A 12,865-nucleotide genomic window follows, 5' to 3' on the forward strand; every position below is an offset into this window, starting at 1 on the left:
TTGCACAAAATACCTGTCTTTATTAGGTTTTGGGCAACTGGACAACATACTCTCTCCTGCTGTCTCCGAATTTGATCACGTCTTTGTCCTTTACTTCGACGTATTTTGCATCTGGAATTCGCTGCTCGTTGATGAAAGTGCCATTGCTACTTTCCAAGTCAAGCACATAAGGCTTCACTTTTCCAATCTTGTCGCCAAATTCATTTCTCTTTTCGCTGTATCGAAACTGGATGACTGCATGCTGTTTGGAACAGCTAGGGTGCTCGATGGGAATGTCCACGACTGCCATCTCACGACCGAACAACCAGCATGACTGCTCAAAAAGTTGTACTGTGTCAACAATTTCGTCGTTCTTGAAGATGTACATGCGCCATGCGTCTCTTGCGGGTGGCTTGCGTGCTTCAGCAGGCTCGTGGTATTTCAGGACAATGGTTTGGCCAGCTGTTTGCACAGTGTTCGAAGCTGCAGCGAGCTTTCCACTGGGCGCGAAGTTCGGCTTCTGTTTCTCTATTGTAGGTGTTTCCGAGCCTCGCTCCTGCTTGAAAGCTCTATCCTGTGATGGTAATGGTCCTCGTGAACGCTCATACGGCTTAGGAGAAGCGGAACGTGAGTGTCGTCTGGACTTGTGGTGGCTTCGACAAGGGGAACGGTCTCTGTACCTTTCTCTCCGATCATGCTCGGGTTCTGAGTCAGAGCTGTGACTTCTTTGCCGACGTCTTCGTGGTCGCTCATTTACGTCTGGATTCTGAGGCTTGCGATAATTGCTCCGGTCGAGTCGGTGACCGCGGTCCGCTTCTACATCATGGTCGCGGGACCGATGTCGAGTGACCGGACTTCTAGAAAGATCATTGTAGCGCGACATTGCAGGAAATTTACTGTGCAGGCATGGCTGTCACTTCTGAGAGGGAGAAACAATATTCAGAATTGTAGCAGGCAGGTGCGTCATTCTGGTAGCCTCAGGCATATACCCGGCCTCTAAAGAAAGCTTCTACAGCTGAGCTTCAAGTTGTACGAGTAGTATGCAACTACAAGAGTATGCCCAAAACATTGGTCGGACCAGCATATTGCGAATCGAACTTATGATTCAGAAAGATTGGGTGTGCCTGTCGCTCGCGTCTCTGTATAGCCACCATAATAGAATACCTGTCTTGAAGCTGAAGCCTGGAAGCTTGACAGATGCGACGATTGCCGTGGCTATTGACGAGTTCTCGGGTTCCAGCATAGCTCAAGTAGCCTGACATCGTGTCCTGTTACCCAGCCTATACTTAATCCATGCTGGCAGTATCGTCCTCGACGACGAGGCAGTAACGAACTAAGTGCGATCGAAAAATACTGTAGATATTGACCCCACTACAACACCAGATCCTTCTCCACGGTGATCATCTTGTGCCACATGCTTCTCCGCAACGATAACAGTATCGATAAGTACGAGTGATGTACCGTCCCGAAGGGCATGCCACGAAGTCGCAATCCTGACTGAACGAGAAACAACAATCTAAAGATGCACATGGTGACCGGGACTCCGCCCAATGGACATGTTCCTCAAGCAGCACTGCCCAGAAAACGTGCTTGTTTTGGTATGCCCAGCATCGGACTTTCCTGCTATTATGAGATCATGCACCACGGATGATTGGACTTCTCGTGCTTCTTATCGGCGGATTTCGACTCTGACTGTCATGCATAGCCGGACAACGAGATGCAAATAGCAGTATGCCAGCCCACTAATTATGGCCCTGCAGGTTCTAATATGCTGTGTCGCGCATCGACTACGTTGTATATACCTTGAATACGGTGCTTGAATATTCGACTACACAACGTACTGTATGTCAAGTTAGGTGGATACAGACTTAATACAAAAGGACCATCACGATGCAGCTCAACTTCCTTATCGTTATCCTCTGCACGATCGTCGGGCTTGCCACATGCCGCCCGCCAGGAAAATACCCTACCTCGTCTCCGACCACAACGAGCACGACCGCTAGTCCTGAACCTGAAAACATAACACAACTTTGTGTCGAGGATCCAAGAGCGCCACGATGCAGGCTTCAGAAGAGACGGTAAGCCATTTCTGCAAATTTAGTCAATGCTAGACTGACAGAGGTTTAGTGCCATTCCCCGAAAGCGTTTGTCAAAAGAGGACATAGCTCTATATTGCAACGACGACCCCGATCAGTGGCTTTGTCAAAAATTGTGGTCGATGTTCGGACAGACGACCTGGTGAAGACTCAGAAGACCGCAACAATATAACAGCCTTGTGATATAATTCAGCCCTATCAGTATCCTTGAAAGCATGCCTTGGGACATCGTGATCGCTTGCGGAACTTCACTAAATCAGCCTCAAAATCCAACCTCACATATGTACTTGCACCCGTTGCTGCGTCGAATACAGCGTATGTCCATGTCACAAGAGAAAGGAACGACGATGACCATACCCAGATCCACCACCTCTGGTCGGCACTCAATCGTTGGACAATCGTACACCACTATCCGTATATCGAACACCAAAGGAGCAGCAGATCCTCCTTCAATGTGGCCGCAAGCATCTGCGGCACAATGTCAGTACGCCTGGCTATGATTCAGCAACTTCACCCGCCATATATCGTCTACTTAGTATAGATGCCTACCATACTTGGTTAACGAGTCCCAGTGCTCCGAAGTACAGTCCAAGTGGTCACCGCGAAGTTCCAAGAACTCACGCTCAGTCCCGTTACGTCAAAGAAGAGCTGAGTGTAGCATATCCATGACAAAGTTGCCATTCGTCGATCAACCAGTGATGCTAGTCTGACTGAGACCTCCATCGAAGGTGGTGAACTCGGTCCGAGGAGTGGGAACTTCTGCAGGGGATACTTGAGAGGAAAACTATGGACCTGCGAGTACTTGCAGCAGTGCGAGCACCTGTCTTTGCGATACCAGATCGCCTTTCCGAGATTTATGAGCTGCTAGGAGCTGATAGTTGTGGTTCGCACGAGTCTCTACAGGAGAAACAAGTGTAGGGGCTTCCGTGTCATCTCAGTTATGAAGAACATCATGACAAGACCAGTCAGGAAATGTCCAACCTTTGGGGAGTGCGTGAAGACACTTCGGAGTGATTTTAAGAACCATCAATAGGAGGGGTGACTTCGACTTCTTTGCAGATGGTGCAAAGACAATTGTTCTTGAAGTTCACATCTGTCATGCGTGTTACTGATATGCTTGACCTCTGTTAACGTTCTGAAATGCATCGTAGAGAGTTGTAGAGGTGCGAGGGGATAAACCTCTGGCCACACGCGGTAACCAGTCGTCACGTGTTGGCTACTAGCTAAATGGCGTTGTCTCTTCTTCACACGCTCCGATCACTTCTCCTATATGCACGTCCAACGTGAAGGATCTCCTTGTCCGAAAGTAGTGACACGCTGACCATCACGATGTATGGCTGCTCTCAACAGCCAGTCAGTCAGGAGCCCATCACGCATGCGTGACGAGCACGTTATAGCACAACTCTGACATAGCAGCTTGCGAGAAGCTCCGTGTCCCTACCTTACGCCCCCGAGTTCAGTCAATATCGAAAGAGATTAGCAAGATGAATGCGCTGTGCCGTGATCAAGATCAGGAAGAGCATGGTTGAAGTGGTGCGGTGCGAACATGTCATCTTGTATACCGTTCAGCACAAGTACAAGCGTGAACTACGAATCGATCTGTCCTCTGAAGTTATCACGACCTCGTTGCCCACCTCGGCCCAAGATCTACGATAGTCTATTTCATTGACTCGATCTCCTGCTCCTCACCTCTTTTAACCCCCATAACACTGGTGTCATAAGCATGTTGCTCGAGATATTGCTTGAACCTTTCATCCTCTTCCTCTACCATGTCTTGTCCTACGTGCGGCATGCCAAAATAGGCCACACAAGCACTGAAGATACATAGACTGCTGCTGACCCAGAACGGATATTGCCCTTGCTTAGTTGCATCGTCTCCAGCTACATCAATCAGAAGAGGGAAGACATATGTACCGACAAAGGCTCCCACTTTTCCGGCAGCTGCTGCAATGCCATAAAATTGACCACGAATAGGTGTTGAAGAGAGTTTTGAGGCAAGAAGACCGATGTTTGCACCAGGACCGACTATAGCGATTAGCCATGACTTCAATGATGATCTCAGAAGCACATTTTGTGTGAAAATTGCTGACGTGATCTTAAGAGGTACATACCTTCACCCAAAGCCATAAAGAGGCCAGTCAGTATGATGAAACCGGCGACACGAGAAGGCTGATTGAGCTCGCCATAAGCGCCGGTCATGGCGAAGCCCACGATGCCTTGCAAAGTCACTCCGATCACGAGACCTAATCGAGGTCCAATCCAATCAGAGAGGAAGGCACCAAAAAAGGCACCTGGTAGCCAGAAGCTGTTGATGGCTGTGGCCATACCGAATGACTTCCATAGAGGTGCATCGGTTGGCAGAATGAAGACAAGCCAGGAAGAGGCAAAGATGCCGAAAGAGTATGCGGAGAAGTTCTGTTCGAGTCAGACGATAATGATTTAACACAGTGCTGGTAAAGACGTACATAGACGAACCAGATGATCGAGATAGCTAACAAACGTCGCCAATAGAATTTGACGATCAAGCAAATAGGGAATCTGTGCATCTTGTTGCGACGAAACTGCTCCGGATCCTTGAGCTTGACGCTGATGATAGTTTTAGTACTCCCAAATTGGTAGGAGCGAAACGTTTCAACCTACCGCAGATACAACAAGCTCAGGGGTGGGACGGCACCCAAGCCTAGGCATATTCGCCATGCTGCCCTCAAGTGATTCTCTCCTGTTGCAAGCACCACTATCATGGGCACAAAAGCGCTGACGACAAATCCAAGACAGATCTGAAAATCAGTCGCAAAGATGAACCACCTGTTGCGATGGCCTTTTGCAAGTTCGTTGGTGGATTCTGCTGCACCTACTGAGCCTGCAGGGCTAACGTGTTGTTAGCAGGAGCAAAAGAGGAAGAGTTTGTGGATCTTACTACTCTCCCCCAATCCCGAGTCCGATCAGAAAGCGGAAAGCAGCGATAGCAGCAAAGAGACCTTGTGTGCTACCGCCTGCACCATATGCGCCGGCGCAGAGTACAGAGAAGAGGATCAGCACTGTTGCTCGTCTTAGCCACAGCTATCACAACTTGAATCGCATATGAACTCACGAAGAGTGGAGATTAGGAGTGAATGTCGACGAGACCAATGGTCAGAGAGGTAGCCAAACACCAGGTGACCAACGACTGTTCCAGCGAAAGCGATACTGGGCACAGCACTCCGAGCGGATGAGTTGGTATACTGATCGGTATATATGAGCTGTAGCATGGTCGATACTGAGCCAATAACACCATTCAGGTACCCGTCAGAGAACAGGCCAGCGCCACAAGCGATTGTTGGCCACGATCGGTCCCATCTGCTTTTCTTCTCGAGGACTTCTACACCCTCGAGTGTGCCATTTGACGGTGAAGAGACGGTGGTCTCGAGGGTTTCCTTTTTGCGATCCATGTTGTTTGGTAACCAGGGCTGCTGGCGTTCAGCAATTGACGACTAAACCTTTTCGATTCAGCATAGGTTCCAAGAACAATAGACGAGTTTCTCTGACAGGCCTGGGGGCATTCCGCTATGTATATTCACTCGACCACAATCTAGAAATCCCAGTTCATTGCCCAGCCAGTAGCCTGCACTGGGTACCCTACTCGCACACTCCATCTCATGTTCGCAACATCGTTGCTACAGTCGACATGTGCCAGGAACACTCAATCGTATGGTCGTTCGTGGATCAAGACCAATCGGGAGACCTTGTATGAGCACAGAGTTGAAGCAAGAGCTCACATCGAAAGTGAATTCGAAGTCACATGTTCTCGATCTGCAGCCAGTCTAACGCCACTACATCTGCCACGTGCGATACGAGAGGTGCACAACTTTTCTATTCTCGGTAAGATCAACAATTCAATATCCTATTCGAAGGCATCCGAGCGCGATAAGAGGCTGTCTTAACTCGCTTGTTTTCGAGCGTAGAAACTACAGTGAAGACGAGTGATGGTGGAGATGGTCCGCCCGAGACGTGCTGAGCACTAAACATTTGTCCAATCGAACCACCTGTTTGTAGGATGGAACTTTAGGGGTATATTTGATCACCAAGCCCTCATGATTGCCGTCGCAGTCAGCCGAAGAGGCTGCTTCAGGCTGAAAGCCCAGGTGTCTCCGCAATCCGGAATACGTACTTCCTAGCACTGTTCTTACCATCCTTCAGATCTTTCAATGCTTGCTCCACAGCCTCAAGTCCACCAGCTCTGACCTCAACTGGGTGCCCCTTGAATGTACCCGCCTGCAAAGCCTTGGTGAACCATCGACACGTCACCAGACCAAGATCATCGCCAGCATCACTGTGTACTATGCCCACCATTGTTGAAGTTTTGGTCGCCGGTGCAGTGTCCCAGTCAGGTACGCCCAGAACAAGGTCGATGTACCCATCCTTGGCGACGATCTCGGTCAAAACCTTCTTGCACGGCTCGCCGATGCCTGGATCAAGTCCGTGTCGCGGTTGTGGGTAGCCTCCTGATTTGAGGTGATCGCGTATCTGATTGACAACGTTGTCGGCGCCGTCACGGTAGTCAAAGACGACATCACCTTTACTGGTGTCAAGAAGGGATTTGACGTGGTCTTTTTCTGAGCCCGCCACCGATATGATGGGATGGATGTTGCTGTTTCGGGCAAGTTGGATGGCGAAAGATCCGACAGAGGTACTGCCCCCGTAAACTACGAAAGGTGTCGGCTTGGTGGCTGGGTTTCAAGGAGTTGGGAGTTGCAAGTTGCGGAACACAGCGACTGCAGCAGTGAGGGCCGCAAGAGGGATGGTAGCAGCCTCTGTGTTGAGATGGTCAGCATGGGTATCGCATGAGACCCGAGCCTGAATTGTGGTCCATACCTTCAAAGGACATGGCGGGCGGGAGATGAAAAGTCGTGTGATCCGGCGCAATCGCATATTCTGCGTAAGAGCCTCCGTCTGTACCCATCTCGTGGAACGCCGCAACTCGATCTCCTTTCTATACATGTGTCAGCAGCAGCGGCAAAAGCTCACCATCCTCCAGCTTTTTACAGACTTACCTTGAATTCGATTACATCTTTACCGACCTCTTCAACTATTCCCGCTATGTCATCCCCTTGATTGAGACCTTTCTTCGCCTTTGCCATTTGTTTAGCTGCAACGGAATCCCCGTCTGAAGTGTCATATGTCTCTGCCCACAACGGGAGTTTCCAATCCTTGGGGTTGGATCCAGAGACGACGACTTTGATGAGCACTTCTTTCGGGCCTGGCTGAGGAATTAGTTCATCTATGATGTTGACTTTTGGCACAGCACCCGCCAGGTTGATGGCCGACTTCATGTTTCGTGGCTTCGTCCTTGCGTTTTCGACAATTTGTGAGATCCAGGACTCTCAAGTAGGTTCTTTTATGTTATCCATGGCGAAAAGACAAATTGGTACAATGACGTTGTAATTGGTCACCCGCATTGTGAGGAACGCCGTTATAGGAGTGCATGGTTCCGTGGTCGAGTTCTCACAGGTGTGGGAATCGACGAGTACTTCGACAGGACGAGAACCATCTGTTGCGTCATGCTAGTCTTGTTCGTCCGCACTCGTCCGGAAGCATACAACGGCCTGGGAAGCTGTCTCAGCAGCCAGTGTGTATACTTTTCGTATAAATCTGTGCTTTTCTATACATGACAGTTTCGTTGCAAGGGAGTGAATATATCCCGGCAGCGTCCAGGTTCCACTACTGTAGTCAAGCGAGAAAGCTGGCCAAGCAACGTATCCATCGCTGGTGGAGACAAGTCAGGTTTCCACGTGGGACATATCGTAAACAGTAGACCTTTATAGATCTGTTGACAACGACATTCTGTTGCTAGACAGAAGCAGCCGGAAGTTTCGTGTACCTCACCACCTTAATGCAAAACTAGGCAGATGCGGCGGAAGGTATACGTGGTATACCCGAAAGCTAGATGGCTTCCTTCCCATCACAACTATCACCATGATGTTATGCTCAGCTCACCTTTTCAACTCCTCACTCTGCGATGACTACGAACAGCGAACATTCAGTAGAAAACATGTGTTCCAAAGTTACACCCAAACATATACTTGAGGGTATGTATGTCACTCTTGCATACTGACAGTTACCATGCAGCAGGTTACAAAGCCTCCACACCCAGAAGGTCGTGCCTGCATTTCGCCTTTGACCGAAACGTCCTTCTTCATGAGATACGGGACGAGCTCCCTCAGATGGTTCACTACTACCTACCCGTCATGAAATCAATCGACACAAGCCGCAAGGACGAGTGAAAGAGTGCCTGGGTCGATTGCTGCCAACACTTGGTGTTTGCCACGTGAGTTGTTAGACGAATGTCGTGGTGACTGTCGCATTGTTTGCGAAATGAAAAATGCGACACAAGGAAAATTCAAGGGTGACATCAACGTGTTTTCCTGATTGAAGTCCTCTTGCATACCAGCCATGTCAGACCAGAACCAGGAAGCGCGAAATCTGTTACCTTGTCCGTGCTGCAACCAGCTAGTAGAAGAGAGACTTGTCAATGCCCATCTCGATACATGCGTGGTCGTCGAGGAGAAGCAAGAGCGACCGAAGAAGATCAAGCTCGTCTTCAAGCCAGCCTCCAGTGCGCCTTCCCCGAAGAAATCTCTCCGTTTGCTAGCGAAAAAATTCGCCCAAGCCACAAAGGCCATTTGTGACTGTAACGAATATCTTTTGAAATTCCAGAAGGAAAGCGAACACAACCCAGCCGTCCTCGACGATGAAAAGCTTATAGCGACTCAAGCTATACTCGCTGAGGCTGAGATACATCGTGAAGAATTGTTGAGACAGGCGACTGGCTTGAGTCAGCAAGAAAAGATTGAATTCACTAAGATCGCGCAGCAAGAAATGCTCAAACTCAAAAAGCAAACATGGGACGATGAGTCAGCAGCGGAAGAATCGGAATGTGAAGAGTCAAAATCACCCGCACAGCCTCTCCAAGTCCCAGCATGGCTGTCCAGCAGCACGTCAGGAGTTGAGGCACGAACCTTCCAGAATGGATACATGGACAGGCATGTCTTAGCCGGAAGATATGGTCGTAAGATGCAGAGTCTCGCAGACCAAGCACTCAGGCCAGATCTTCGCATCTATCGGGGAGACGACGGAAAAGCTGAGCTAGCCAAAGTAAGGGCGGCTTATACGCAAGCGATGACATTGGTTGCAGATCAGGAGGATTTGGCAAAAAACGAAGAGTTGATGGCTGCTGAAGCCGCCACTTCCACAAGGTCAAGACGGAAGGACGAAGTTGACAGGAATTGGAGAGAAGAATTTCCAGGATGGTATGCTGAGGAGTAGAAGTCTTGAAGAATATCTTGGATAATATGAACAGACCATTTACAACCAACCATATATTGAGTTTCATGCCATATTGTTCAGAGCGCCATCAAAATCACTACTATCTCGATTTGAATTTAGCTGGCCCAGTCGTGAACCCTGTCGTGTATTCAACGGCTCTTTCTTGCTAATAGCAGAATAAAACTCCCATAAGGTGCATGGGACGCATTCCTGCTCGCCCACTTTGCTGTCTCTTTGTAAGAAGTGGCAAACAGCTACTGGTATCAAGTCCATGTTTATAGATCTCTTTCGCACTGTGGAAGACCTTAAGGTTGACACTGCACAGTATCAAGCACTAGATCCTTTTCTAGGGTCACAGGGAGTCGCCTCGCCAACCAAGAGGGAATTCGGGCACATGGTTGGCGTGCACCCGGCATGTTTGCTCTGACACTTCAAAGCGCAACAAATTCGTCCTTGAAGAGATTGATTATCATTAAATCTTTGATATTTAATTAGCCGTAAAATTCTTTATCTCATTACATCTGAGGATTTTCCAACATCCATTTAACCCAGCCAGCAGCCTCATCACTGTAAATATCAAAGTAGTTGAGGTGAGTTTCCACATCAGCTGTCACAGGTGAGTCTGCAGCACATACAGGATCTGTCTCCACACAGTATGAATGTATAATTGGTGCAAACAGGTTCATATGTTGGACTTGTTCAGCGGATCGCGGATTTGCAGCTGAGTAAGGTGCACCAGACAGAATGTTGTATGGTTGATTCGCGACGTGACGGTTGTCGCCGAATAGCAATACTGCTGCAACTGAACGAAAGTTAGTGTGCTGTTATGTGCGATATGTAGAAATCCATGTAATGACTTACGCTTGTTTCCAGGACTCGTAGTAGGGTCAAAACCAGCAGTGGTGTCCACTGTACATGCTTGGTCGCCGAACGAACCACCTCCACCACCGAGTAAATCTCCAGCAACGTTTGCGCCTTGCGAGTAGCCGCTGAGCACAAGTTGAGAGTCGGGGCAGCGGCTAGCATACTCAGACATCTGAGCGTGGCCGTTGTTGTTGCCCTCTGTTATCGAGGCGCAGTAGTCGGCCTCTGGAGCGTTGTAAAACAGGATATCTTCGTAGTCGCAGCTCTCGAGCCCGTAGCATATCGCACCGGCCAGCTTTCCCTGTCGTCCTGGGTAGGTCTCGTTCCATCCTTTAGCGAGAAAGATGTGTACGGCAGCACAACTGGTGTCCTGTCGGGTTTCGACATCGCTCAGTGGTAGCGCGGAAACAGCTGTAGAGACGGCCAGACATAAGGCCGTCAGCCCGGAAAAAGAAGTAGGATACATGGTGAAGTGTGGTAGATACAGCACGATTCAAAGTCTGTGAAATACTTACAAATGCTGCGAAGCGACGACTATATCTAACAGCAGTTTTCCTTTTCGGATCCTGTTCGGATTTTCGCTGTCGAGCGGCTGGTGACGTTCATGTCGTGTGCTTATCATCCTGACTATTTAGTCCACATAGCGTCGTCTTATCAACCAGCCTGCAGTCATACATGGTGCTAGGCGAGGTTCCGAGCGTATCAGTAATGTTTCGTTGAGACAATCCGCCATAAATGTTTCGCGCTGGTGGACTGATTTGACGAAAAGACACTCGAGAGCTGGGATGCGGTTGCCGTTGTGGGCTCCGGTGGTTCCTTGCTTTTCAGGTTCCATCCAAATATCCCAGCCACAAAATCACGCGTATCCACTAGTAGGGTATTGATAAAATTTTGTGTGAGCGCGAGCAGGAGGATTTTGACGCGTTCTCTTCAGAAGCCGGAGTTCGCTGGATTGCCTTGCAGAGCTCAGTCGGCGTTAGCCAGGAGTCTTTGAAATTTTCTCCATGTGTCGATAGAGGTGAGTTCAGCACATGGGTCGCTCTCAAGTTGTTGCTCAAGGTTTCAGTTCCGTACCGGCTTTTGATGCACTACGTAATAGTCCAAGTGGACATTCTCGGCGACCTCAAGTTCCGAGATATCCATCGTAAATATACAAGCTCGATGCCAGGATTTGTACCGGCACACAAGTCGCGTGTTCTTCAGCCCTCCTCGAGTACTTCCGCATAGTTCGGATATTGAGGAACATTCTTTCGCCGTAAAATTCTTGCTGCAGCACAAGATCGTTCCCGGACCCAGACGCACGCCGTTGTCGGCAGAAAGTGTCGGGTTAAAATATATGCAAATCGCATGCAACGACCAGGCACTTCCTGTTAGCCGCTAGGGCACGAAAGCATAAGAATATCCGCCGTTGTACCTGCTTCCGCTAGGCTCGCAGCTTCTTCGAACAATCACGAAAAATGCATCACGTGGATACGCGCACGATTGTACATGTTTCGGGTTCCAAGACAGACTGTATTTGCCGAACTGAGGGCGGTGTCGACCGGCAACCTCAAGGAAGATGACGCGTTCTTAACAAATTCGACTTTTGTGTCCTGTTCCGTCGTGCTGCGCGTTTCTCTAATAAGTGCATTATTGAATGCGAAATGACCAAGGTTGATTACTCATACAGTGAGAGTCAAATTAGAGACCATAATACGGACACAGGCCGGAACTCCATTATAGCGTTGTGAACCTATTTTCGCCATGTCCCTCAGCGACCAAGACAGAGGTCAACAGCAGCACGACATCAGGGCTGCATTGGCTAAATGTGACATCGTAAGCCTGCGCAATCTTTTAGGGAAAGTACTAGCTCACGATGCTACCGGTCTGCACAGGGTAATCTTAGCGGAATGTAAGCACTCGACAGCAATTCGGCAGCAGGTGGAGGCAGAACTCTTCGGTCAAGTCATACCAAGATCCTCTGAAACCGTCACGAGCCAGCTGCATAACTTAGATACTGCCGTCGATGATGAGGATTTTGGCATGTCTTCAGGTGATGAAGCTGATATGCTCCAGCTCTCACAAAGCTACAAGACGCAGCCTATACTAGGTAAGCGCAAAAGTCAAGATCAGCTAAGCAATATCAACAAAAGAACTCGTGACGATGCCTCGTCTGGACCTATTCTGGAAGTAGCAAAGAAAGTCTTGAAAGAAAACTTCAGTATGGATGCATTCAGATTGAAGCAAGAGCAAGCTATTTCGAGGCTACTAGAAGGGGAGAGTTCGGTTGTCGTGTTTCCTACAGGAGGTGGTAAATCCCTCTGCTACCAACTGCCAGCACTATGCTTCAAGGAACTCGACCGAATCGCATCGCAACGACAAGGACATGCCGAAGGTGGGATCACTTTAGTTGTCAGTCCTCTTATCGCCCTTATGAAAGACCAGGTCGATGCACTGAGACGTCGTAATATCCGAGCTGCAGTTTTAGACTCTACCAAGACGCGAGAGGAATACTTGGAAACAGTCGATGCAATGAGGGACGGTAGCCTGGACATCCTCTATTGTGCACCAGAGCGCCTCAACAATGAAGGTTTCGTGGCTTCCATGGCTAACGTGAAAGGAGGTGTAAGATTGCTTGCAGTTGA

The 12,865-nt window shown here is 49.1% G+C and overlaps 5 protein-coding genes across 5 annotated transcripts; 1 reads left to right on the forward strand and 4 right to left on the reverse strand.

The window, feature by feature from the left end:
• Nucleotides 1–22: 22 nt before the first annotated feature.
• Nucleotides 23–732, reverse strand: LTR64_000870 (uncharacterized protein; the record flags this gene model as incomplete). The annotated part of the gene is made up of 2 exons (XM_064895251.1): nt 23–546; nt 588–732. The coding sequence occupies 2 exons, from the start codon at nt 730–732 to the stop codon at nt 23–25; spliced, it is 669 nt and encodes a 222-aa protein (XP_064757938.1).
• Nucleotides 733–3,732: 3,000 nt separating this feature from the next.
• On the reverse strand, nt 3,733–4,816 carry GIT2 (glycerophosphoinositol permease; the record flags this gene model as incomplete). The annotated part of the gene is made up of 4 exons (XM_064895252.1): nt 3,733–4,100; nt 4,187–4,490; nt 4,541–4,661; nt 4,716–4,816. The coding sequence occupies 4 exons, from the start codon at nt 4,814–4,816 to the stop codon at nt 3,733–3,735; spliced, it is 894 nt and encodes a 297-aa protein (XP_064757939.1).
• A 1,363-nt stretch (nt 4,817–6,179) lies between these two features.
• Nucleotides 6,180–7,384, reverse strand: LTR64_000872 (uncharacterized protein; the record flags this gene model as incomplete). Its single annotated transcript, XM_064895253.1, has 3 exons — nt 6,180–6,757; nt 6,927–7,044; nt 7,106–7,384. 3 exons carry the CDS (start codon nt 7,382–7,384, stop codon nt 6,180–6,182), a joined length of 975 nt encoding a protein of 324 aa, XP_064757940.1.
• A 1,120-nt stretch (nt 7,385–8,504) lies between these two features.
• LTR64_000873 (uncharacterized protein) lies at nt 8,505–9,377 on the forward strand (the record flags this gene model as incomplete). The annotated part of the gene is made up of 1 exon (XM_064895254.1): nt 8,505–9,377. The coding sequence occupies one exon, from the start codon at nt 8,505–8,507 to the stop codon at nt 9,375–9,377; it is 873 nt and encodes a 290-aa protein (XP_064757941.1).
• Nucleotides 9,378–9,892: 515 nt separating this feature from the next.
• Nucleotides 9,893–10,707, reverse strand: LTR64_000874 (uncharacterized protein; the record flags this gene model as incomplete). The annotated part of the gene is made up of 2 exons (XM_064895255.1): nt 9,893–10,179; nt 10,239–10,707. The coding sequence occupies 2 exons, from the start codon at nt 10,705–10,707 to the stop codon at nt 9,893–9,895; spliced, it is 756 nt and encodes a 251-aa protein (XP_064757942.1).
• Between the last annotated feature and the right edge of the window lie 2,158 nt (nt 10,708–12,865).

This window comes from Lithohypha guttulata (assembly GCF_036872675.1).
Source record: "Lithohypha guttulata strain CCFEE 5908 chromosome Unknown scaffold_1, whole genome shotgun sequence".
Taxonomy (NCBI): Eukaryota; Fungi; Ascomycota; class Eurotiomycetes; order Chaetothyriales; family Trichomeriaceae; genus Lithohypha; species Lithohypha guttulata.